The sequence below is a fragment of the Emydura macquarii genome, unplaced genomic scaffold (assembly GCF_026122565.2).
Source record: "Emydura macquarii macquarii isolate MOO-44397 ecotype Brisbane River unplaced genomic scaffold, CSIRO-AGI_Emac_v2 contig_973, whole genome shotgun sequence".
NCBI lineage: Eukaryota > Metazoa > Chordata > Testudines > Chelidae > Emydura > Emydura macquarii.
In genome coordinates this window covers 960,947-985,921 of record NW_027131110.1, presented here as the reverse complement: position 1 = coordinate 985,921, position 24,975 = coordinate 960,947, and the positions used below count along the sequence as shown (strand labels likewise).

General features: G+C 47.8%; 2 protein-coding genes and 1 long non-coding RNA gene across 5 annotated transcripts in view; 2 read left to right on the top strand and 1 right to left on the bottom strand.

Moving 5' to 3' along the window:
• The window catches only part of DHX30 (DExH-box helicase 30), a 44,896-nt gene extending 43,679 nt beyond the window's left edge, over nt 1-1,217 (bottom strand). The window contains exon 1 of one of the 3 annotated variants that reach the window (XM_067544511.1): nt 1,138-1,217. The gene's annotated coding sequence lies outside the window, so the exon portion shown is untranslated. Of the gene's footprint in view, nt 1-848; nt 862-1,077 lie in introns of those variants that run through there. The other 2 variants (XM_067544512.1, XM_067544513.1) reach the window with 2 other exon arrangements.
• Nucleotides 1,218-1,340: 123 nt separating this feature from the next.
• LOC137150567 (uncharacterized) lies at nt 1,341-17,841 on the top strand. The gene is made up of 3 exons (XR_010919027.1): nt 1,341-1,402; nt 7,808-7,943; nt 17,719-17,841. It is a non-coding gene; the product is annotated as an uncharacterized lncRNA (long non-coding RNA).
• A 2,038-nt stretch (nt 17,842-19,879) lies between these two features.
• The window catches only part of LOC137150566 (KAT8 regulatory NSL complex subunit 1-like), a 129,321-nt gene continuing 124,225 nt past the window's right edge, over nt 19,880-24,975 (top strand). The window contains 1 exon segment of the mRNA XM_067544509.1: nt 19,880-20,517. Within this exon segment, the coding sequence (XP_067400610.1) occupies nt 20,102-20,517 (416 nt within the window). The 5' untranslated portion in view covers nt 19,880-20,101.

The window sequence follows — 24,975 nt, the reverse complement described above, 5'->3', positions numbered from 1 at the left end:
TTTGGAATGTAACTGATGCTGGTAGGCGGCTTGGGGTAGCGTTAGCAGTAGGAGTTCCCAATGTTCCCTGGCACCTGCTACCCAGCCAGCCCATTGTAGAATCCAGATCTGTGGCCCCAGTGGGCAGCCCAGTTCCACACTGCTAGTGGCCCCAGTAGAACAAAAAATGAATGAGTGGTGGAGTGGAAGGGAGACATAGCACTAGGCAAGTGGGTTGCATGTACAGTCAGGAAACTAGGCTCTACCGCAGGGCTCAGGACCAGTGGGGTTGCAGGAAAAATGAGTCAGTTTTCCAATTTTGCTTCCTATTCCAGATACCAACCTTGGGACCTTCTCATCTCCTCCATTCCCCACAACATTATTCCCTCTGCAGCTGTTAGCACTGAGGAGGAGACACCAGGCTCGAGAAACTTCCCCAGCTCTATCGAACCAGGGCTCTCCTCTGGCAACTCAGCCTCACAGGAGATTCCCAGAAGTGAACAGCTGCCTCTGGAGCTCAGCTGCTAAATCCACGTCTCTGAAAACTTCCCAGTCCCACAGAGGATCCCCTCGCCCCACCCAGCCCGAGGCTCACGTGCCCCCCATCCCTCACAAAGGTTCCCCTTGCCTCCCCCACGTCTCTGGCACCCGGGCACAGAAGGCCAAAAACGGGACTGTCTGAGGAAAACCCAGACGGGTGGCAACCCTAACAGGTCCCCCTGCCCCCCACCGGCTCCCCTCACACCTCACACAGGCCCCCCCTCGCCTCCTCCCCCCTCCCCCCCGGCTTCCCTTGCTTGCCCCCCCCCCCCCCGCTCCTCCGCACCTCACACAGGCTCGCCCTGCCCCCTCATCCCCCCAACACACACCTGACCCCCGCCTGCAGGCTCAGGGCCGCCTCCCCGCCGCACACGGGAGCGCCCCATCCCGGCCGCACACAGAGGCGCCGAGCCTCCTCCCCCTCCTCATCACAACGCACAGCCCCCCCCTTCCTCTCCTTTCCCCTCCCCCCACCGGCTCACAGCCGCTCCGCGGTGCGGAGCTCCCCCTGCCCGCGGCGCGCACACACGCAGATGCCACGAGCCGCCCGCGACGCACACATCGGCCCGGAGCCTCCCGCGGGTGGAGAGAGACTGGTCCCAGGTCCCCGACACCGACCTCCTCACAACTCTCTGGCGCCGGGTTCGCGAGAGCCGAAACTACAACTCCCAGCAGCCTCCGCGATCCGCTTCCGCTGCGCGCGCGCCGGAAATGAAACCCCGCAAAAGCCCGGCTGATACCGCCGAGCAGTGAGGGGGCGGGATCTATCGCCATGGCAACAGGTGGCGCCAATGGGAGGCCAGAAGGGCTGGGCTTCAGGCCGGATTGAGAGTGGACGGTGGCCGTAGGGCCGGGCGGGCCGCCCCGTCCCGTCCGCGCTCAGGTAAGTGAGCGCGAGGACTGGGAGCTTGGGGAACAGGTGCGAGGCTCTGCCTCTGCCGCCGCCGAGCGCGCTACAGCCGGTCCCTTACCTCAGACTGTTCCTTCTCCTCGCCTCCCGGCCGGCCTGCCTCCGCTCCCTTCCCGCTGCCCCCGGCCTGCCCCCCGGCCTCCCCCCCCCTTCTCCCCCTCCCCCGGCCTCCCCTCAGGTCCCCCCCTTCTCCCCCTCCCCCGGCCTCCCCTCAGGTCCCCCCCTTCTCCCCCTCCCCCGACCTCCCCTCAGGTCCCCCCCTTCTCCCCCTCCCCCGGCCTCCCCTCAGGTCCCCCCCTTCTCCCCCTCCCCCCCCCTCAGGTTCCCTTTGTTCCCCCGCCTCCTGTCAGCCTCGCCTCAGGTCCCCCGCGTGCCCCCTGCCTCGCGCCCCCTCCCGCCGTTCCCCGTGCTAGCTGCGGGCGAGGCGGTGGGGCTGCGGAGAGCCGCTCCCAGCCCTCTGGGCAGCTCCTGGTCTCCCCTCTTCGGCAGCCCTTTGTAGGGGGTTTAATGTGTCCCCTGCCCTTGGGTCCTTTGTGCACGGCTCTGCCTCTCCTTTCCCGAAGGACCCGGGGGCAGGGCTAGTGGGTATGTGGTTGTTTTTTTTTTAAAGCACGTTTAGTGCCAGTGAAACAGGCTGGCCCGCCCGTGCTGGGGACCGGGCTCCTGGGCACCAAAGGAGCTTCTTTATGCTTGCCCTTCAACAACGTGACTCAGCTGTGATGGACGGGAATTGTGCCCATGTGAGCCAGCGAAGTGCAAGTCAGAACGGGGTCTGGCTGGGGGTTGCTTAGATCCCAAAGGGGTCCATCAGGAAAGGCCTGAGGGGAAGCTGTAGGCACTGTAGTTACTTCAGAACAAAATGCGTAGGGGAGGGTAAGTGACTTACAGCTTTTATTTTCTTTTATCAGAGCAGAGATTAGTTCTAGACTTGGATTATGTGAGAGGAAGTGAAATACAGCAAGACTTCATTTGTGTGCATAGTTCTTACTTACGCACCGGAGATCAGTAGTGCTAGTTTTTGCACTAATGAAATGGCTGGCTGCTTGAAACAGTATATTTGTGTTAATTATATAATGCCGTACATGGGCATGGGGTCTTAGAAAATAAAGTCCAGACAGCAGGAGGCAATGATAACACAAGGAAATGTTGGAAGTAGTGAGGGGTAAGATGAAATCAGTATGGTTGTGTGGCACCTATGTTCACATGCGATAACATCTTTTACTCTGAAGTTTGCATGTGTCTTGGGATATGGTCATTGTGAGAGGTTTAGTACAGTGCTTTCACAAAATATTCTGAAATGGATTTGTCCCCATGACAGTCTGAGTAATGTTACGTTTTGTAGTACTGTATTCAATTTACATGGAATAGTAAATGTCACAGATATATTAAGATTTATGCTAAGTACCACCCTTGGCAACTAGGACATTGTTTAACCCTCTGTCTTGTTATGTATTGTACAAATCGCGAAGCTGATCTCAGATGTTCCCTTATCATTGTTTAACACTGGATGCATTCTTATTAAGTACCTATCAAATAGGTGCTCCGCACACCTCAGGAGCCAGGCCCTTTATGATTACAAACCTGGGCTAACTTTGAATCTGTCACCTTGAAGTGAAAGTCTCATCCCACTACCATTGTCTCTCCCAGTGCCTTCAATGGGATTGTCTCTGCTCACAGAAGTAATCGTGTGTCTGCAGGGCCATAAGACCAGATAGAGATTTAGGCACCTACAGCCATGTCTACACTACAGAGTTAAGTCAACATAAGTTATGTCGACAATCATAAGCCACTTTAATTACACTGGTTGTGCATATCCATGCAACACTCCTTGTGTCAACGGTGTGTGTCTACAGTTGTTGCTCTTCCAATGCTCTTTGTTGATGCATCGTGGGTAGCTATCCCACTGTGCAACTTGCCACCCTCTGCCACTGGGAGCACTGGGAATGGATCATGGGTGCATGCTGGGGGTGTGCTTGCCATCCCATGATGCAGTTCTTTCCATCCCATCATTCTATGGGCTTCCGACTTAGTTTCATGCTGTTTTTCAACAGCTCTTGTAAACTGTGTGCCAGCCATCTCTGCCTGACAGCATGGATCCTGATCTGCTGACTAGTCTGGTGATGAGTGTCATGAATGCAACATTATGAACACAACGTAGTTGGTCCTCCAGTATGTCATGAGCTGCTAAACAGGAAATGAATCGATAATGCTTGATCTGCTGTGTGCCATGGAAACAAATAATTCAAGATTGTTGCTGGTATTCACGAAACAGCTGCACATGGTGGAGTCAGTATTGGGCTCAGGAAACAAGCACTGAGTGGTGGTATCACATTGTGATGCATGTAGGGGATGACGAGCAGTGGCTGCAGAACTTTCGGATGCGCAAATCCACCTTCCTGGAACTGTGTGCGGAGCTCGCCGCAGCACTGTGGCACAAGGACACCAGAATGAGAGCTGCCCTCACTGTGGAAAAGCGAGTGGCAATTGCTATGTGGAACTGCTACCAGTCAGTCTCAAATCAGTTTGGAGTAGAAAAGTCCATGGTGGGGGTTGCAGTGATGCAAATGTGCAGGGCCATTAATTGCTTCCTGCTACAAAAGACTGTGACTCTTGGTAATATGCCGGAAATAATTGATGACTTTGAGGCAGTGGGATTCCCTAACTAGGTGGCAGGATGATAGATGAAACACATATCCCAATTTTGGCCCCAGACCATCTTACAACGGAGTACATCGACCAAAAGGGTTCCTTATCCGTAGGCTTGCAGGTGCTGGTGGATCACTGGGGACGTTTCACTGACATCAATGTGGGGTGGTCAGAGAAGGTGCTTGATGCATGCATCTTTTGGAACACTGGACTGTATAGAAAGCTTACATGCTGGGACTTTCTTTCTAGACCAGAAGATTCCAATGGGGGATGTGGAAATGCCCATAGTGATCCTTGGAGGCCCTGCCTATACCTTGCTCTTGTGGCTAATGAAACCTTACACTGGGAATGTCGACAACAGCAATGAGCGCTTCAACAATAGGCTCAGCAGGTGCTTAATGACTTCTAAATGTGCCTTTGGCTGATTAAAAGGTCGCTGGTGCTGTCTTTTTGGCCTGTTAGACCTCAATGAGGAAAATATTCTGATGGCCATTGAGGTCTGCTGTACTTTGCATAATATTTGCAAAGCAAAGGGGGAAAAATTTCTCTAGGCTGTAGACTGCTGAGGCTGATCAGCTGGCTGCTGGTTTTGAACAGCCAGATACCAGGGCAGTTGGAGTGGCATAGTGGGAGGCTATTCAAATCAGGGAGGATTTGAAGGAGCATTTTGACAGTGATTCCCAGTAATGTCTTTTTATGTGATGCATTCGGCTAGGCAGTTGTTTACTTTCCGCCTTGAATTACCCCTGTAGTGCTTGCTTCCTGAGCATTAATTGTACTAAGCAAATATTCCTACCTATAGCCACTGTTTTTAATGTTAGCAATGACTGACGTGTATGACACAAATAAAGACTCATTATATTTCAAAGACGCGAGTTTAACAACAGGACAAAACAGAAATTCTTGGTCAAACGGGGCACATGACAATGAGGAGCAGTCTCGTGGTTAGGGCTCTTACAACTGTATGTAACTCCAGCTTTCATTGTGAAACCAATCCCTAGGTATGGAGTGCATGAGGTACTGTGAGGGGCTGGGAACATGCGAGGAATGTAGTTTGGGGAGGACATGGAACGAAGTTCTGTATTTGCTGCATGGGGAGTTGTGCACAGATGTGCTCAGACTGCAGTGTAATGAGGGACTTCAGCATCTGTGTCTAGCCCTCCAAGAGCTTTATCATCCATTCCTTCCCCTGTGTCCTTTTCAGGCTATCCAGTCTGAGTCTTTCAATAATTGTCTCTCTCCACGCTCTTGTTTCACTATGTGGTGTATCTGTTGACTGCAGCACTTCGCAAAATATTTCCTCCTTACTCCTCCTGGTTTTGCCACCTTATCTCATGGAGGCATTCTGCCAGTGTAGAGGAGTGGGTCCTCAAGGGCACATCTGCAGAAGGCAAAGAAACAATACACGGAGACAGTATTGTGAGTGAGCTCATACCTGTGAATTATAAAAGTTACACACGTCTTTCTCACTGTCCCTTGGCTAGCATACAGCTCGGCATGAGTCCCAAATATGTTGAGTTCGCCTGGGGTGGGAGGTTGCAAGGGGGAAATGGCAAGAAGGGACAGAGTGGTTTGTGAAGGGGGTTACTACAAGTGGCTAGGGAGACTATTCTGAATATTGGTACCTTTTCCACGGGCTAGGGTAATCAAACCTGATATCTCACTCCTAAGGGTAACCCAGAATGCAAGGTCGCATCTCCTGCATGTATGTGGCTTCAGACCGGCTCTGTATGCTGCTCACCTGTGTGCTGCTCTGGTCCCTGCAGAAATAATTGCTGGGTGGCAAAGCTAGGTGTCCTCTAGGGTAGGGACGGGGGGGGAAAATAAGGCATCTCTGCCAAGGAACCTTTGGCAGAGGATTAAAGAATACCTACAGCAAAGTTTCCTAGAGATCTCTATGGAGGATTTCCGGGACATCCCCATGTACATTAACAAACTTTTCCGCTATGCCCCAGTACATAGATGCACAGGCTCTGTTTGATAATTTCTGTCCCTTATACTTTGTTATATGGTAGAGGAGAGATATGAGAGCTCAATCACCTCTCACTGTGCAGTATCAAAGCAAATGAGCACTTATCTGAGCTACCCTCTGCTGCATCATGTGCATCGGAGCCAGAATGCTGGGGCTGGCTAGACCCCTCTGGAGTCGAAAAGAGGTCCTGACTTGCTGTGCCTCTGGATGACCCTGTTGTGTGCTCCACATCGTCCTGCAGCTCCACTTCCTCATCCACCACTTCATCCTCAGGGTTGAGTCTGCTGGCCACTGTCTCCAGTCCTCCCGTAGTATCCATGGGACTCTTGGTGGTGGAGATAGGGTCGCCGCCGAGGATGGCATGCCGCTCCTTGTAGAAGCAGCATGTCTTTGGCGCCACATCGGAGTGATGGTTGGCTTCCCTTGCCTTTTGGTATTCCTGCCTCAGCTCCTTGATCTTTCTTAGCATGGCACTACTGTATGCCCCTTTCATGCACCTTCTCCTGCATGCCACTAGCAATCAGCCCGTAGGTACCAAAGTTCCTACAGCTGGAGCAAAGCTGTGACTGCACAGCCTCCTCTCCCCCATAGACTCAGCAGATCCAACAGCTCCAGTGTACTCCATGCAGGAAAGTGTCTGCTGTGGAAGGTCCTATGGTCAGCTGGGAAGATGCTGTGTGAACTGTGCATGCTGAGCAAACAGGAAGAAGAATTTTAAAAAGTCTTGGGCCTTTAAATGGGGGATGGGTGCATACTTGTGTACCTACATGCCAGTAGAGTTTGAACTGCTGACCAGAGTCATCAGTATGGGCATTGTGGGACATCACCTGGAGGCTAATTAGGGTGACATAATCCAGCACAGTGTACACTAATGCTGCGTCGCTCTAACTACATCGCAAAAATCACTATGCCGCTTGTTGAGGTGGCTTTATTATGTCAGCCTAGCAGGGGTGTTACATCGCTGTCACTTAACTGTATAGGTGTTTAAATTCACTCAACACCTAAATTTTTGTTGTAAAAGTTCCATAGGCATCTGAGTTTCTGCCTGTGGGCATGCATGCTGCTGCCTCACTCTAGGCATTTTGATGTCTATCTCACATATAAGCCCTGGAAGAATCCTCAAACCAGGGGAAGATAAGTGTTTCCCTGATCTGTCTTGTCTGTGGGGCCTGATGCAGTGGGCATGCTCAGAGGGTGCCTAACTCCACACACACCGGCTGGCATGGGAGGAGGAGGACTGCTCCCTTATAAATTTTAGCCAAGTGATTAGGGTGCTCACCTGAGAAATGGCAGACCCTGATTCAAGTCCCCTCTCTGCCTGAAGAGAAGAGATCGGAACAGGGATTCTCCATCTCAGATAAGCTTTAACTACTGGACTATGGGATATTCTGATGTGGCTCTCTAATAATTTAATTAAAGTGGAATAGCTTTAAGAAATATTAGTTGGGTGAGAATGTGAATCACACAATAATCCAGTGGTTAGGACACTCATGGGGAATGTTTATTTTCAATCCCTTCTCATCAGGCAGGGGGCGGGGGGATTGAAGTGTAGTTTTCTACATCCCGGGTAAGTGTCCTAACCACTAAGCTAAAGGTTAAAAAGGAGACCTTCTCTCTTATCTCCATCCATATATATGTATACTATTTTTTTTAAGTAATTTGTTTCTCTATTACATTGAGTAAAATTCCCTTTTTGTCCACATGATTAAAACGGCATCAGAGAACACTTGTTTTCTTATTTTTTAATTTTTCCCTTCCAGGTTAAATGCTACGAATGGAAAACTTGTTCCAGTTCCAAACTTTTTGCTGTGGCTTACAGTGCAGAGCTTTGCTTCTCTCAATAGACAAGGAAAATGGGACAATATGCAATGGGAACGCCAAGGGAGTCACATGAAGGTAAGTGTCTGACTACTGGCATCTCCTATTACTTTCACCCACCTTCCCCCACAACCATTGGCAAAACCAGACAATTCCAACTTCAGAATGCATCCAGAATTAGTGGAAGGAGTATGAATTAGACAACATTTATCACTCAACCCCTAAAGAGGAATGGAACAGGAAGGAATAATGGTTATGAAGAGTGAGCACCTGTCCTGTGAGTTTATTTCTGAATCATAGAATCGTAGGACTAGAAGGGACCTCTAGAGATCTTAGTCAAGTCTCCTGAACTCAACTTCTTGTCCTATGCTCAGAAGTTAAGGAGAATATTTTTTTCCCGCCTCTTGTAACAACCTTTTCTGTACTTGAAAACTTCTTTCATGTCCCCCTCAGTCTTCTCTTCTCCAGAGTAAACAAACCCAGTTTTTTCCATCTTCCCTCATAAGTCATATTTTTTAGACCTTTAATCATTTGTGTTGCTCTTCTCTGGACTTTAATTTGTCCATGTTTTTCCTGAAATGTGGCACCCAGAATTGGACATATTACTCCAATTGAGGCCTTGTCAGTGCGGAGTAAAGTGGAAGAATTAGTTCCCGTGTCTTGCTTGCAACTCTCTTGCTAATAGATCTCTGAATGATGCTTTCCGCAGTACTCCTTCCTACGCAGTCATTTCCATTTTGTATGCGTGCAGCTGACTGTTCCTTCCTAAGTGGAATACTTTGCATTTGTCCTTATTGAATTTCATCCTATTTACTTCAGACCATTTCTCCAGTTTGTCTAGAACATTTTGAATTTTAATCACGTCCTCCAAAGCACTTGCAAGCCCTCCCAGCATGGTATCATCCGCAAACTTTATAAGTGTACTCTCTATGCCATTATCTAAATCATTGATGAAGATATTGAACAGAACCGGATCCAGAACTGATCCCTGCAGGACCCCACTCGATCAGCCCTTCCAGCTTGTCTGTGAACCATTGTTAACTGCTTTCTGGGAATGGTTTTCCAACCACTTATGCACCTACCTTATAGTAAATCCATTTAGGTTGTATTTCCCCACTTTGTTTGAGAATATCATGCAGTATCAAAGCCTTAGGCTTTGTCTACACTAGCACTTATGCCGGCAAAACTTTTGTCTTTCAGGGTGTGAATGGCATAAGTGGGAGACACTCTCCTGCTAACAAAGCTACCACCACTCGTTTAGGTGGTTTTATTATGTCAGTGGGAGAGCTCTCTCCCGTCGATATAACATGACTACACAAGCGCTTTTATAGTGGCACAGCTGTACCAATACAGCTGTGCCGTTGTAAGTGTAGATTAGCCCTTACTAAACTCAAAATATACCACATCTATTGCTTCCCTCCACCTCCCATCCTCAAGCTTGTTACCCTGACAGGGAAAACTATTAGGTTGGTTTGACATGATTTGTTCTTGACAAATCCATACTGACCATTACTTATCATCTTATTATCTCCTAGGTGTTTGCAAATTGATTGCTTAATTATTTGCTCCATTATCTTTCCGGGTACTGAAGTTAAACTGACAGGTCTGTAATTCATCAGGTTGCCCTTATTCCCTTTTTTGTGTATATTTATCCTTTTCCAGTCCTCTGAAATCTCTCCCGTCTTCCATAACTTTTCAAAGATAATTGCTAATAGCTCAGCTATCTCCTTAGTCAGCTCCTTGAATATTCTAGGATGTATTTCATCAAGTCCTGGTGACTTGAAGACATCTAACTTGTCTAAGAAATGTTTAACTTTTTCTTTCCCTATTTTAGCCTCTGATCCTACCTCATTTTCACTGGCATTCATTAAGTTAGATGTCCAATCATTAAACTGAACTACTCAGGATTTTGAGGTAGAATAGACTGTTTGAAGTAAACTTTCACTGCTTTATACCCTCTGTTAATATAGGGAATTGTCAGAAGTGCCATTATTTTAAAAACATTAGGCATGATCAGTAACCAGTGTTGCGCTGTTTCCTTGAAACAGGAAGGCTATAGAGTATAATATTTTACCAAACTCCCCTTAAAATATCTTGCAGTAGGGTTTCAGTACTTCATTTCCAAGCATTACTAATTTCCAAGGAGCAATTCAGAGGTACCACACTGTGACCTGAAATCTAAGTGCAGCTCACTGCTTCTTTTTCTTTGGAACTGCAGAATGAGGACAAAGCTGATCATCTTATGTTTTTTTTAATTTGCACTAAATGTCACCAATGATCAATTTCTGTTCCCAAAATTTCAGTATTGGGCTTGAGTTAGGTCTTGTCAACACTAGAAAAATAAGTCGACATATTTATGTTAATTACTGCGGTGACTGATGTCCACACTACCCTCCTTGGGTGGGTGGAGTGTGTCCTTCACTAGAAGCACTTCCACTGACTTAAGAGAGGCAGTGTGGGGACCTGAGAGCCCCCGAGGCTCCTGGCCTCCCAGTGGGCTGCCCCTCCCCGCTCTCTGTTTCCCTCTGGGAGCCAGCCCCAGGCTTCTCCCCTTCCTATTCTTCATTGGGAGTCGGGGGAAGCTAGGAGTTGCCGCTGGAGAGGGGTCCAGCTGCCCCGGCTTCTAACCTGTTCCCCACCAGGAACCAGGCGGCCTTGTCAATTTCACAGCTCAGCCATGAAATTGACGAAGTTGCCCCAACTCCTGGTGGGGGCTTGGAGACCAACCTCTCAGGGGGGGCTTTCTCACCAACTGGAGAAGTGAAATTGACAAGAATGACAGTCCCGCAGCTGATGTAAGGGACGCAGTGACACTGCATTGCATAAGCTGACATAAGCCCTACATCTCTTGTTGAGGTCGTTTTTTAATGTCGGCATAGCAGGGGAGTTGCATCGGTAGGAGGAACAATTTAGTCTGTACACCTCCACTGTTTTGTTGACAAAAGCTGACTTTTGTTGACAAAACTCTCTAGTGTAGACCAGCCCTGAGAAACAGTTCTGCCTATATATCTTTCAGACACTTATTGGGGGTGGGGAAACAAACCAAAAGCTATACAAATTAAACTGAGTATTCTATACATCCATAATGAATCAAGTTCCAAACACAACATAGATAGTGAAAATAAATTAGATTTTTCCAAAATATCTTCAATGGCTATGGACAGTGAAGTGTGTTTTGGGTGTGTGATTGAACACTGCTTATATCTCACTTTCCTTGCCCCTTCTGGGTGCTTCTCCTCTTTCACCTATCATCATTATGCTTTAGAGTTTTCAAACATTGAGACAAATGAGAGCAATTGACACTATTAGGCTCCGATTATGCAAACTGCTTTTGGTGCAGTGTAAGTGTCTTCACATGGAGAACAATTTTATAAACTAAGGTTTCAAAACAATTATGTCAGGCTCTCTTTCTGCTGACTGTCATGTGGTCCTATTTCTGGTCATTCAGGTGACTTTCTTTACAATCCTAAGGACGAGATACTTAATTAAACTTAATAATGAAATAATTTTGATAGAAAATCTTACAGCCACTACAGAGGTGCTGGATGGAGTGGCAACTGATGTCAAAGAGAGTTAATAATATGATCTGTATGGTGGCTTAGCTTCTCCATCGTAGTTCAGGTTGCTCTAGGATTTCCATTCTAGCAGGGGTAATGAAGTTTTCTAAAAACTGTATATTTTGAATTAAAGGATTAATTTGAAAAGCGTATAGTAGTTTATTAAATGCTTGAATTAGCAGTTGCTGAGCCATTAAGTAATAGTGGCCATAAAATAATGAAATTTAAATGTCAGTGACTAGGGGGGAAGAAAGGTAAGTTTAAAAAGTGAGATTTCAATAAAACAAGGAAGCTAGCCAAAAAGGCCATGCAGTAAAAAGTAAAGAAAACAAAATTCTTAGACTTGGCATGGATGCTATATAAGGAAACAATAGTCTGAGAACACATGCATACCTCTGAACAAAAAGGAAGCAAAAAAGCAAGAAGTAAACCAGTATGGCTAAATTGCAAGGTTCAAGCGGTTCTTCTTTGAGTTGCTCATGTCATGTCGATTCCATTCTAAGCTTTTGCGCACCTCTGTACACAGTTACTGGAATTTTTTTCCCCTTAGCAGTATCCATAAGGCCAGCTCCGGTGCCCCCTAAAGTCCCACACACATGGCACAGTATATTAGGCACCTCCGCCCCCTCAGTTCCTTTTTTCCGCCACTGACGGTTACTGGAACTGTGTTCTGCTTGCTAATGCAAGTGCCTCTTGGCGTTTAGTGTTTGTGTTCCCTTAAATAGTCATTAATTGATTAGTTAGTGTGGTTTGTTAGTCAATAGTTTTAATAGTTTAGTAGTGAAGGTTTAGACTCATTAGGGGCTTCCACCAGGCAGCAGGACATGCCCCAATCTCCAGATTCCAAGCCCTGTAAGTCTTGTGACAAACCCTTCCCACTTAGCGACCCCCATGACTGTTGCCTGAAGTGTCTGGGGGAGTTGCACAGGAAGGACAAGTGCCGAATCTGTAAGGCGTTCAGACCATGGACTCAGAAGGAGCGAGAGATCTGTCTGAAGACCTTACTGATGGAGGCTGCCCTAAGACCAGCTTCGTAGCCGTCCCACTCCCTCTCGGTGCTGAGTACCACGTCAGTGCAGAGCGCCCCTCCGGCACTGGAACCCCAACAGCACTGATTTTCTTCTTCGCCATCAAAGAACAAGTAGAAGAAACAACACTTGAAAAGGGATCACTCCCCCACACCAAAGACGACCAAGGACGCGGGATCAAGCGCGGAACCACCACAGGTTCAGCAGATGGAGCAGACTCAGCAGGAGCAGTGCTCACTGTCAAGGGCCCTAAGCCCTCCGAGAGAGAGCCACCTCCCACTCCGGGGAGTGGAAGAGGGCCTCTGCAGCTTGTGGTGCTGTCGACACCAGAGGCATTTCAAGTGGCAAGAGACTTGGTGGCCCGGCCCTTGCCTCCAATGCCTATGCCCTGGATGGAGCAGACAAAAGGGAAAGCACCGATTTCAAAGGGGAAGGCCCTGATGGGACCCCCCAATGGCTGCATCACTCTCTGGAGCTCCGACATGCCTCCCATTTTGGATCTGCGGGGGCTAAGCAAGTCCATCCAGAAGACTGTTTCGCATGGTCTCCCTAGCCTCCATTATCCCCTCCTTGGATCCAGGAGACTGGTATTCTGCCCTTGACCTGAAAGATGCATATTTCCATATTGCAATATTCCCTGCCATAGGTGTTTTCTCCGCTTTCTGGTGGGTCGTTCTCACTACCAGTTTATGGCCCTTCCCTTTGGCCTGTCTTCCTCCCCAAGGGTATTTACAAAATGCATGGTGGTTGTGGCTGTGTATCTCAGGCATCAAGGGGTACAGATTTATCCATATTTGGATGACTGGCTGATCAGGGGCAGGTCTCAGATTCAAGTCCAAACCAGTCTCAATTTAGTTTGGGCCTGGCCCTGCTGGTATATGAATAAAAGTCCACATTAACACTGGTGCAGCAGATAATAGAATTCATTGGGGCTCTCTGCGGGACAAGGCTTTCCTACTGCAGGCTTGGTTTGAGGCCATGTCAAACCTTATCACAAACCTATGCGCCTGTCCCCTTATGATGGCACAAACCTGCCTGCAGTTACTGGGTCATATGGCAGCATGCACCTACGTGCTGCGTCACGTACGTCTGAGATTCAGGTCGCTCCAGTTATGGCTAGCCTCCATGTACACCCCAAACAGACACTCTTTGGACAGCGTGGTCACTGTGCCCTCCTCAAGTCCTAGTCTCCTTGAGTTTATGGTTAGATTCCCGGTCAGTGGTGGAAGGGATGCCCTTTGCAGATCTAGTCCCCTCAGTTACCCTGGTATCGGACGCTTCAGACCTGGGGGGGGGCACATATCAACTCTGGTCACAGTACCCAAGGGAGCTGGTCGAAGGAGGACTGCGGACTGCACATAAATATTAGGGAAGCTCAGGGCGATTTGCTTGGCATGCGGGGGGTGTTCCTTCCCTTCTTGAGAGGCAAGGTAGTCCAGGTCCTGATGGACAACACTGCCGCACGTATTATATCAACAGGCAGGATGGGGTCCACTCCTCAGACCTTTGTCAGGAGGCAGTGTGTCTGTGGGATCTAGCAACAGGTCATGATATTCACCTCATGGCTTCATACCTCCCAGTTATCAAGATCGCCACGGTGGACCTCCTCAGCAGGTTATTCTTATCTCGCCACGAGTTGTCTTTCCACTCATCGGTAGCCAATGTGATCTTCCAGAAGTGGGGTTTTCCCCAAGTGGACCTCTTTGCCTCCAAGTTCAACAAGAAGTGCCGTCAGTTTTGCTCCATTCACGGGCTCGACAAAGAAGTGCTGTCAGATGCTTTTCTCCTTCCATGGTCTGGGCAGTTTCTGTACGCCTTCCTGCCCATTCCGCTGATTCACAGGGTCTTGTTAAAAATCAAAAGGGACAAGGCAAATGTCCACCCTCATAGCACCCATGAAGCCCCAGCAACATTGGTTCACAATGCTACTGGAGCTGTCGGTTGTCTCCCTCTGCGGAGTTGCCATGTTGGCATAACCTCCTTTCTCAGGACCGGGGACGACTCTTGCACCCGGACCTGGACTCTGTGCCTTTGACAGTGTGGAAGCTGAGTGGTTGAGCCCAGAGCAGCAGGCTTGTTCGTTTCAGGTGCAGATGATATTAATTAGCATCAGGAAGCCTTCCACCAGGGTGTCATATTTAGCCAAACGGAAGAGGTTTACATGCTGGGCCGCATCCCAGGGAGTGGTGTCCCATCAGGCATCAGTCCAGATGGTGTTGGACTGCCTGCTGCACCTTAAACCTCAGGTCCTGGCTACTGCCTCGTTGAAGGTGCATCTAGCAGCTATTTCAGCCTTCCACCCACTGATTCAAGGGAGGTCAGTTTTCTCCCATGCCATGGCGGCTAGGTTCCTGAAGGCTATAGAGAGACTTTACCTCCAGGTTAGGGATCTGAATTTGGTCCTCTCTCCTTGGCAACCTGTCCCCTCTTGTTGCTGTCATGGAAGGCGGCCTTTCTAGTTGCCATTACTTCAGCTAGGAGGGTATCTGAAATTAGGGCACTTACCTCAGAGCCACCTTACACAGTCTTTATAAGGACAAGGTCCAGTTGAGGCCCTACCCGGCCTTTTTGCCCAAGGTAGTGTCCCAGTTTCATTTCAATCAGGGTATTTTCCTGCCAGTCTTCTTTCCAAAGCCGCATGCTTCGGAGGAAGAGCAGAGATGGGACATGCTGGACATGCAAAAAGCCCTGGCATTCTACATTGAGAAGACAAAACCGATCCGTAAGCCTACGCAGCTTTTTGTGGCGGTAGCTGACAGAATGAACGGTCGACTGGTCTCTACTCAGAGGAGCTCCTCTTGGATAACTCCTGCATTAAGTTCTGCTATGGGCAGGTGAAGGTTCCTTTTCCGGGAAATGTCACAGTCCATTCGACCAGCGCGCAGGCCTCATCTGTGGCATTCCTGACACAGGTGCCCATTCAAGATGTATGCAAAGCCGCTGCATGATGGTCGGTGCACACCTTAGCGTCCCACTACGCCATCATTCAGCAGGCGAGAGAAGACACCAGCTTTGGCAGAGCGGTGCTGTGAACAACTCATTGGTAAACTCCGAACTCACCTCCTAGGTAGTGCTTGTGAGTCATCTAGAATAGAATCGACATGAGCAAGCACCCGAAGAAGAAGAAAAGACAGTTACTCACCTTGTAACTGTTGTTCTTCAAGATGTGTTGCTCATGTCCATTCCATGACCTGCCTCCCCATCCTTGCTGTTGGAGTTGACAGCAAGAAGGAACTGACGGCGCCTAATATACCGTGGCATGTGTGCGGGACTCCAGGGCACACTGGAGCTGGCCCTATGGATACTGCTAAAGAGAAAAAATTTCTGGTAACCATGCAGGGAAGTGTGCACATACCTAGAATGGAATGGACATGAGCAACACTTCTCGAAGAACAACAGTTACAAGGTGAGTAATTGTCTTTTATTAAAGCCGAGACAGTCTTTCAGAATTTAGAAATCTAACTCCAGTGAAACCAATAAAAAGGAACATAGACTAACAGGCACTGTTGAAGAGAAATTGGGGAGTGGAGGGGGGGTCTAAGATGAAATTTCAAGAGCAAATAGCTAACGGTATAAAAACAAGAAATTTTTAAAATATGATCACCAGGAAGCCTGAAAAACATTGTGGGATTGCAGGATCACCAGGAACTAAAGGGAGCAAATAATGACGATAAGGGCATTGTATAGAAATCATTTATTTAGCTTCTCAGCATCATTCTTCATAGCAGAGAAGACTGAGGAGATAGCTACTCTCTTTTGGTAATAGAGATAAAGTATTATCAAGAAGCGGTGATGCTGGATTAAATTGTTAAATTAAAAGCTGTAAATCACCAGGCCCACTTAGGGTGACCAGATGTCCCAATTTTATAGGGACAGTCCTGATATTTGGGCTTTTTTCTTATATAGGCACCTATTACTTCCCACCCCTGTCCTGATTTTTCACACTTGCTATCTGGTCACCCTAGGCCCAGTTAGTAAATCCAAGCGTTCTGAACAAACTTAGTGACTGAGCTACTAACAAAAACCACTCAAAATGGCTATTTAACTAGACTAAAGATTGGCAGCAAATATTTAACCTATAAAGTGTCAAAGCTACGAAGTGTAAAACTTGGAACTCCACACTACTATTTTTAGTTTTTCTTTTTAGAAAGAAAAACTGTACTTTAAACAACAACACATGACAAGATGTGCATTGTGCTAGGGTATTACTGTACCTTTCTTGTTTTAAGCACAAAGCAGAATGCTGCCACCTTCCAAGAAATAACAACATACCAGTTGTCTTTTCATTATAAAATAGGCTTATGCCAATGCTATTAGTGACAAAAAAACCCCAAAAAACAGTGAATCACTCAATAAGTAATTTTTTTGATTGTTATAACAAGACTAGTTCCCAATTAAAAAGGATTTAACTTACGATTTTACATTAATTTTGTATTTAACTTTGCCTAGAAGCAAACGTGCTTCTCTTAAGGTTTCTCTGAAAAACTCAACTTTGACCTTCTCCTTTTGCTTAAATTTCCTACTCTTCTTCTGCCCCTTTTGCTTTTTATAAACAAGCATGACAAATGTCAGCCCAGAGAGGAATCTTTTCAGAATGACAAATTCAGAAAACTGGACATAGTAATGGAAGTCTTTCCTCAGCTTTGCTAGAACATACAGTACATCTATTGAAAATGTTTTTGTACATTTAAGTTAATAGATAATTATAAACATTAAATTCTTAACTGTTCTTTGCCTTTCATTCTGGAAAAAATACTTAATCAGATACGACTAATGTTATAATAGTCTTTATAGCCCATTACGTTGGGAGAGAAAGTTTGCCATGAACCTCTTTTAAACCAATAAAATTCAAGACAGTTGTGTATTTACCTTTGTGCTGGTTTACAGCAGAACGTCAATCAAATAAAAATAGCTGTGGTCCCTTTTCAAAATACATTTTAAAAGATTTTGGTGACCATATGTGGAAAACTTGCTTCTCCTTCATCACTGAGTTTGCTTCAAAAAGTGGGTGCACTTTGGCTGTCTCATGACTTGTTTTTTTTTTTTGGAAGACTTTTAGACTGTCAGTTTCTAAAGTTGGCTATTCTGATTTTCTTGATAGACTAAATTTCTCTTCTTAATTTACTTGTACTAAACCTAATTAATACCCCATTGAACAATCTTATTTACTTAACTGTTCAGAGGTAACACTGTTTAACTATCTGTTTAAGTGTGTGGTCCAATGGACAGGACATATGTCTGTGAAACAAACTTGGGTTTTACTTGCAGTTTCTGCTGCTGTATTGACTTACTGAGTGACCTTGGACAAGTTGCTTCCCCCTGGTAAAATGAGGATGATATTTGACCAGCTTGGTAATATGCTTTTGAGATCTATGAATGGAAAGCTTTTTTTATACTGCCTGAATGTTTATAGGTTTAATTTTCATGTTTACTGTGGGGTTTGTTAAATCTCCAAGTGCTCTGTTCCAGAAAAGATGTATACATTGAAGATTTTCCTACCTCTTAAAGGCACTGCTTATGTGAGTAAACCAGTCTCTTACAACCCTTTCACACCTACACCTGCCTTCCAAATGTTACTCTCTCTACTGTGATCCCAGTCCACTGCCTCCATATAAACTGAATATTGCCAATTCCAATTTAAAAAAATCATGATTGGCTGCAATTTGATTTTTTTAACCCCTCCTGCCCACCTCCAGAGTATTTGTGACAATTAGTGTTACCATTACTCCCAAATTTATTAAGGTGATTTTTGGTCTCTGTTGCAGGAGTTCTCACTCCCACATTTGCCTGTTTCCCTCAGTCCTCTGTCAGTTCTGCCCTCCTCCTCCATTCCTCTTCATTAGTTCTTCTCCCCTCCCAGCCTCACCCGGTCTCCTCTTGCAGTTCCTGGGACTCTTCATCCCTGGTCCAGGTGTTTTGTCTTTTTTTTACGGAAGATGGTACCCAGGCCTGCAGCAGGGTCCCCTTTTTCCCCTTCCAGGCTGAGGGTGGGAGCAGCTTCAGGGGTCCTCACCTCTCTTCCCCTCCGCAATTCACAGCTCTAGTGTTGTGGTAAGGGGGAGGAGAGGAATAGAGACAAGCCATTCTTTACTTATCAGACTGTCCTGAGCTGTTATGCTCTAACTGTTCTCACTTCCCCTCCTGTGAGAATTGTCAGCTCCTGGGAGGCTCTACCTGCTTCTTTCAGCAGCTTTAATTGGCTTCTCTTCCCCAGGAGGCAAGCAGTGGGGAAAGCAGCCCCAAACAGAGATGAAATATCTGAGAGGGCTGAAGCTTTTTAGAATGACTACAGCTCTGGACAAATTCATGTGACTTTAGAAATTGGGAGAGTTGGCAACAATGAAATGCCACACTCCCCTGAGTTGCCCAGATAGCAAATCCCTGAGCAGTCCTAGGCAGTTGCTGAACCTGGATGTTTGGTTTGTTGGCTGGATAAAAAGTCAGTTGATAAGAGGTTTGGATGATGTGTGAAGCAAGGTGAGAAACTTGTGGTACTCTCCTTATCCTGCCATTTACATCTGCTTGTAAACACAGAAGGAAGAGAAACTGCCAGGGTCTCTGAAGAACAAAACTAGCTGCTTTGCTTTTATACAGTCAGGAAGTGCTTAAAGTGCTCTTTTTTTTTTTTTTTTTTTTTTTTTTTTTTTTTTTAAAAGTGTTTGGGGGGTGGGGTCTATGAAGAGGTGGGAACAACAGCTTGGGTGAGACAGGGTTTTAAACCATACCTCTGTGACCCAGTTCTGTTTTTATGTATCTTTTTTTGCTGGGTCTTAACCCTTGCCCCCTCGGCCTTGAAGTACTGCTGTTCTGCTTCTTCCCTTTTGGCTGCTCTTTTTGCATTCAGAGGATAGAACAAAGCCGAATGCCCCCGGGCTTGGCTGACTTCATTGCAGAGATGAGGAACTAAGCTGTAGCGTATGTAGCTCCTCCACTAGGGATGGGGAAACGGGCAGCCAAGGGCTAATGCTACCACTGGAGGGCAGTCAGAGCCCTCTCTTCCCCGCCCATAAAATGGCGCGGATGTCGCCTGAGCTGTAAATATAGGGGGGCGAGAGAGCGAGATAATAGTTGTGATTGGTTCATCGAGCTGTCCATTTCTCTTCAGGCGGCGGTAGGACGAGTTGTCTGCTCTGATTGGACGGGCTTTCCCAAGCGAAGGCGGGAATATTGGGGAGGGCGGAGATAGTAAGAGAAGAACCAATGAGAACGGAGGGGGCGGTGACCACGCCGGGTGAGAGCGGAGCTGCTGACTGCGACAGCCGGGCGCACGCACGCGCAGATACGGTAGAAAGAGGGAGACGGGGTCGCCGAGTGCGCTTGCGTAGACGGGAGAGTTCGTGAAGAGGGCGCGTGAGACACTGGGGACGAGGAGGGGGAGTGTGCGCATGTGCTGCGGGTGGGGTGAGGTGGGGGAGAGGTTATGTGCCTGCGCGCGGGGCGGGCGGAAGGCGTTGTCTCTGCGCAGGCGCGCGGCGGCGGGGGTCCGCCTGGCGCGCTGACAGAGGCGGCGCTGTATTGTCCGGGCCCGGCCGTGGGGAGGTGGCCCGGCCGTGTGTGTGTGTGGAGGGAACGAGGAGCCCGCCAGAAGCTGCTCCGATGGAGAGCCCGGGCCCGCCCTGACGCGCCGCTGTCGGTCCCCTCTGGCCCCTGCATGGCGGCGGCCATGGCCCCGGCGCTCGCCGAGCCGCCCTCCGAGCTGCCCCCCGAGAAGGAGGCAGCGGTGCGGGGCCGCCAGGCAGCGCTGTGGAGCCGGGCGCGCAGCCTGTGCCGGAGGCTGCGGGCGCTGCAGGCCCAGCAGGTGGAGCGGCACGTGCGGCAGCAGCTGGCCGGGCTGGTGCGGTACATGGGGCGGGCGGCTCCCACCGGCCTCCCGCCGGTCCTGGGGCCTGACCTGCGGCAGCTGGCGGCCAGCGCCACCGCCCGGCTCCGGTCCGCCCGTGGGGCCTGCGACTCGGACGCCACCGACAGCAGCAGCAGCAGCAGCGGCGGCTCCTGCTGCGGTTCCGGGGGGGAGACCGATAGCGAAAGCCCGGAGCCGGAGGAGCGCCCCGCACCCGCCTCTGTAGCGTGAGTAACGGGGGCTCCTTTGTCGCGGCTGGGGGGAGGGGGTTGCGGAGTTACCCCCCGCCCTGCTCGCCCCTGGGGTCCCACGGAGGCGGCGGGGCCATCCAGGCGCGTGGGCTCCTCTCACGCAGCTGCGGCGCCAGTTTTAGTTTCTCCTGCGGTGGCTTTAAAGTGCGGTGACTAGCTCGGGTTGCCAGCCACCTCTCTGCCGTGCACGCTGCAGAACCCGTCCTGGCGGGAAGGAGAGGCTGTCTGTCTGTCTGACACAACCGCAGCGAGCGACGGGGAAGCCGCCACCGCCTTAGCTGCGCACAGCTCAGCTTAACTCCCCTTCTCTTCCTCCTCGGACGGAAATCTGCATCGCCAACTTCTCCACTGCTGAGTTCCCGCCCCACCCGCCATCAGTCCGACTTCTAACCTTGAGGTTACCGCCCTGCTCTTCCTTTCAACTCTCTCGCCAGATGTGCCCCCTCCGGCAGCTCTCACCCCTGCCTTACTGCCACCACTCCCAGGACACTGGTTCTGGCCACGCTCTCTGACGTGGGTGAATAAACAAAGGCTTTGTGATCACGAGGTTTTTCCTTAAGTGTGTGATCCACATTTTGAAATTAAAGTTTTAAAGCAGACATGCCTATTTTTTTTGTAGAATTGCTTCAGTATTATAAGTAAGTCTTGCCTGGTTTTTCTGAGTAACTAGCCTATGTAATTAAGTTAACATCTTCTAATTTACTTTATCTAATCTCCATTTTCAAGTAAAATAAAACATTGGGTGATAAGAACACTAAGCATGAACTTTCACTAATAGAAAAGGAGGGGAGGATGGTTTTGTAATAAATGCACTGAGTTGGAAGCTGATCTTGGTTCAGTTACCAACTCTGCCATAGGTTTTCTGAATGTCTTTCAGTAAATCACTATCTGCCTCGGTTTACGTACTTTAAATGTGAATTCTTCACTATCTCATAAGGGTGTTGTGATACTATCCTGATGGGTGTCATGAAAAGACCTAGATTGAAAGTGTCCTTATAATTGTTTCTTAATGCAAATGACAGCAGGATAACCAACATCTTAAGACCATTTTAAATAATTTTTTTAGCCCCCAAAACATCTGTTCAGGTTGTAAATTTATGTATTGTAAGTAACCAGAGAATTAGGACTGGTTTGTGGTTTTTATATTTGAATGTATAGATGACTTTTTACAGAGAAGAACTGGGTTGTTTAAAATGTCCTTGAATTATTTTCCTTAGTGCTACTAAGATGTAAGTCACTTTATAGACCTTTAGGAAGAGGTCCCTGCCTAAAGAAGTGTAATAGATGGAAAAAATCAAGAAACAGGCCGTGGTTTGTGAAAAGCACCAAATGGGGAGAAACAACAATAGAAAGGAGAACTTTCCTGTTGTTTTTGTTTTTAAAATTTGTTGTCTTTCTGAAACTTAGTGTTCCTATTGAGCATGGAAGATCATATCATGAAAGACCACTGTCCTTGTCCACAAGCTACTTTCAGAATTGGGATATTTTGGATGTATGCTACAAATTATAACCAAATTAATTGGCTTTAAAGAAGGCCGTATGTGTTCTTTGAAAGTATTGCATGTTTATTACACACCATTGTTTTGCTTTCTAGGGAGGAAATGACCAGCAGTCTGGACAATTGCTTAATTTGGGATATAGAACCCCTTATTTGCATCTTATGTCTAAAAGTAATAGTTGTAGGATGCATTTAACACACTCAACGCAGTTTAAATATTATGTAATCTGTCCTGTGAAGCAGTGACTCTGACCCTAGTCTTCTATGATAAACCGGAATCTCGAGTAGGAATAGAGAGGTTATCCTACCTCTGTACTTGGCCCTGATGTGACTATTGCTGCAATATGGTGTCCCGTTATGGTGTCCCCAGTTCAGAAAGTATGTTGATCAATTGGAGAGGGTTCAGTGAAGAGCCATGAGAATGATTAAAGCTGGGGTTCTCAAACTTTTTTTGCTGGGACCTCTTTTGAAAATATTTCAGGCTGTGACAACCCCTCCCCCCACAAAAGTGATAACCCCCGCCCCCATGCTATGCCATACTTACTGGCATGCACGGGGGCTGACAGCTCATGACCCCACCCCATAATAACTTTGCGATCTCCTGAGGGGTCACAACCCCCAGTATGAGAACCCCTAGATTAAAGTATTTGAAAACCTGCCTTAAAGTGACAGACTCAATGGGCTCAGTCCATTAAGCTTAACAGGAAGAAGGTGAAGGGGTGACTTGATTACAGTCTATAAGTACACGCATGGGGAACAAATGTTTAATAATGGGCTCTTCAATCTAACAGAGAAAGGTATAACCCACTTCCATGGCTGGAAGTTGAAGCTAGACAAATTCAGAGTGGAAATAAGACAGACATTTTTAACAGTGAGAGTAATTAACTATTGTTCCAATTTACCAAGGTTTGTGGTGGATTCTGTATCACTGGCAATTTTTAAATCAAGGTTGGATATATTCCTGAAAGATACGTTATAGGAATTATTTTGGGGATGTTCTATGGCCTGTGTTACACAAGAGGTGAGACTAGATGATCACAGTGGTCCCTTCTGACTTTGGCATCTGTGAATCTATGATGATGATATCAATCATTTACTGATCAGAGCACAGAACTTGGAGCCAGATAATCTTGTTTCTATTTCTACCAGTGATACACTCAACTGTAGCCAAGTAACTGAGATCTGGTCTACATTAGAGAGTTTTGTCGACAAAAGTCAGCTTTATTTTGCCCTGTTTTTTCAACAAAATAAAACCACCTTGACGAGAGGTGTAGAGCTTTTTTCGCCCAACTTCTATCGAAAAAGCATCAGTGTAGACACTGCTGTATGGTAATGTTGCAGTAAACAGCCTCTGGAAGTGTCTGTCCCACAATGCCAGTCCTGACCACTCTGGACATCCGTTTGAACTCCACTGCTTTGCAGCCACCTGCCCCTCCCCCTTTAAAGTCGTGGGCAGTTTTGAAATTTTTATTGCACTTTCTACTTGGCCAGTGTGGAGAGCTTGCATATCATCTTCACAGGTGACCATGGCATCTCCACTCACCAAAAGCTCTCCCGCTTGGAACACACTGGAGCTGCTGGACCTGATCAGCATTTGGAGGAGTTGGTCGTGCAGTCCCAGCTCTGCTCAAGCCGAAGGAACTTTGATACGTAAGGTCAGATTTCTCGTGCCATGGCGGAGAAGGGCTATGAGTGGGACATGCTGCATTGCCGAATGAAAATCAAGGAGCTGCGACAGAGCTACCAGAAGGCCAGGGAGGCAAACCGTTGCTCTAGTGTGGAGCCAGTGAGCTGCCGCTTTTGCAAAGAGCTTGAAGCCATCCTTAGCAGTGACCCTACATCCACCCTCTAGATGCTTGTGGACACCTCTGTGGCCCTGGGGACACCAGACTCAACCCTGACAAAGAGATTGTCGATGAGGAAGTGGAGTTGGAAGATAACCCAGAGCCAGGGACCAGTTCGCTTGGCAAGATTGGGAGTCAGGAGCTGTTCTCGACCCCAGAAGGTTACAGCCAGCTCCAGCCCTTCAGCTCATGCATTCAGGAAGCAGAAGAGGAGCTCTGGTAAGTGTTTGGAAGCTGATGCTGCTTGTGTACAGGAGGCATGGGGGTCCTTAGCTTGACTAAAACATAAAGGTAGTTGAAGGGATAGAGTAGCTGGGTTTCCATGTGCTTTCCCATTCCCTTGTGCATCTAGGCAGTGTACCTGAGAAGCATGTTAATACACACTGAGATTTCGTGGGTATCCTCCGGTGAGACCTCTAGGAAACTTTGAAGGTACTCTCCGATTCTCTGCCTCAGATTCCTTGGCGCAGAGCCGCTCTGTTCCTTCCCCCGTTGTAGGACACTTTCCTGCGCCAATCGACAGTCACTTGAGCAGGGACCAACGCAATGCATAGGCATGCAGCATAGGGACCTGGTTTGAAGCTGTTCACGTGGAGGAGATGCATCCTAGCATTTTTGCTGACTCTCAGGAGCGAGATATTGACTTCTATAGCCCCTGCTTGTGGAGATTGGTGGCACAATTTGAATTTTTTTTCTCCTGTGTACCTGCATTTATGCCCCTGGTGACCACCCACCCAGAATCTCGACCCAGTTGGATGATCTTGCCCGCTCTCCCAAACTCACCATTCCCAGACTGATCAAGGATCTGTGCTCTGCACAGGGGGACAGTGAGAATGAAGTGTGTTTCATAGTAATGCATCTATAGTGTTAGGGCACCCACAATAATGCTTCTGTTCATTGTTTCTTGTTCTTACACAGATGTGACCTTCCCAGCTCAAGTCCCTATGCCAGCGAACTGCCTCCAGCTGATGAGAAAGTGACCTTGGAGAAGCAAGGAGGAGATTTTCCAGGAACTCCTTCTGTCCTCTGAGGCAGCCAAAAGAGAGAAAAGGGCATGGAGGCAATCAGTGTCCGAATCGCAAAAGATGGAGA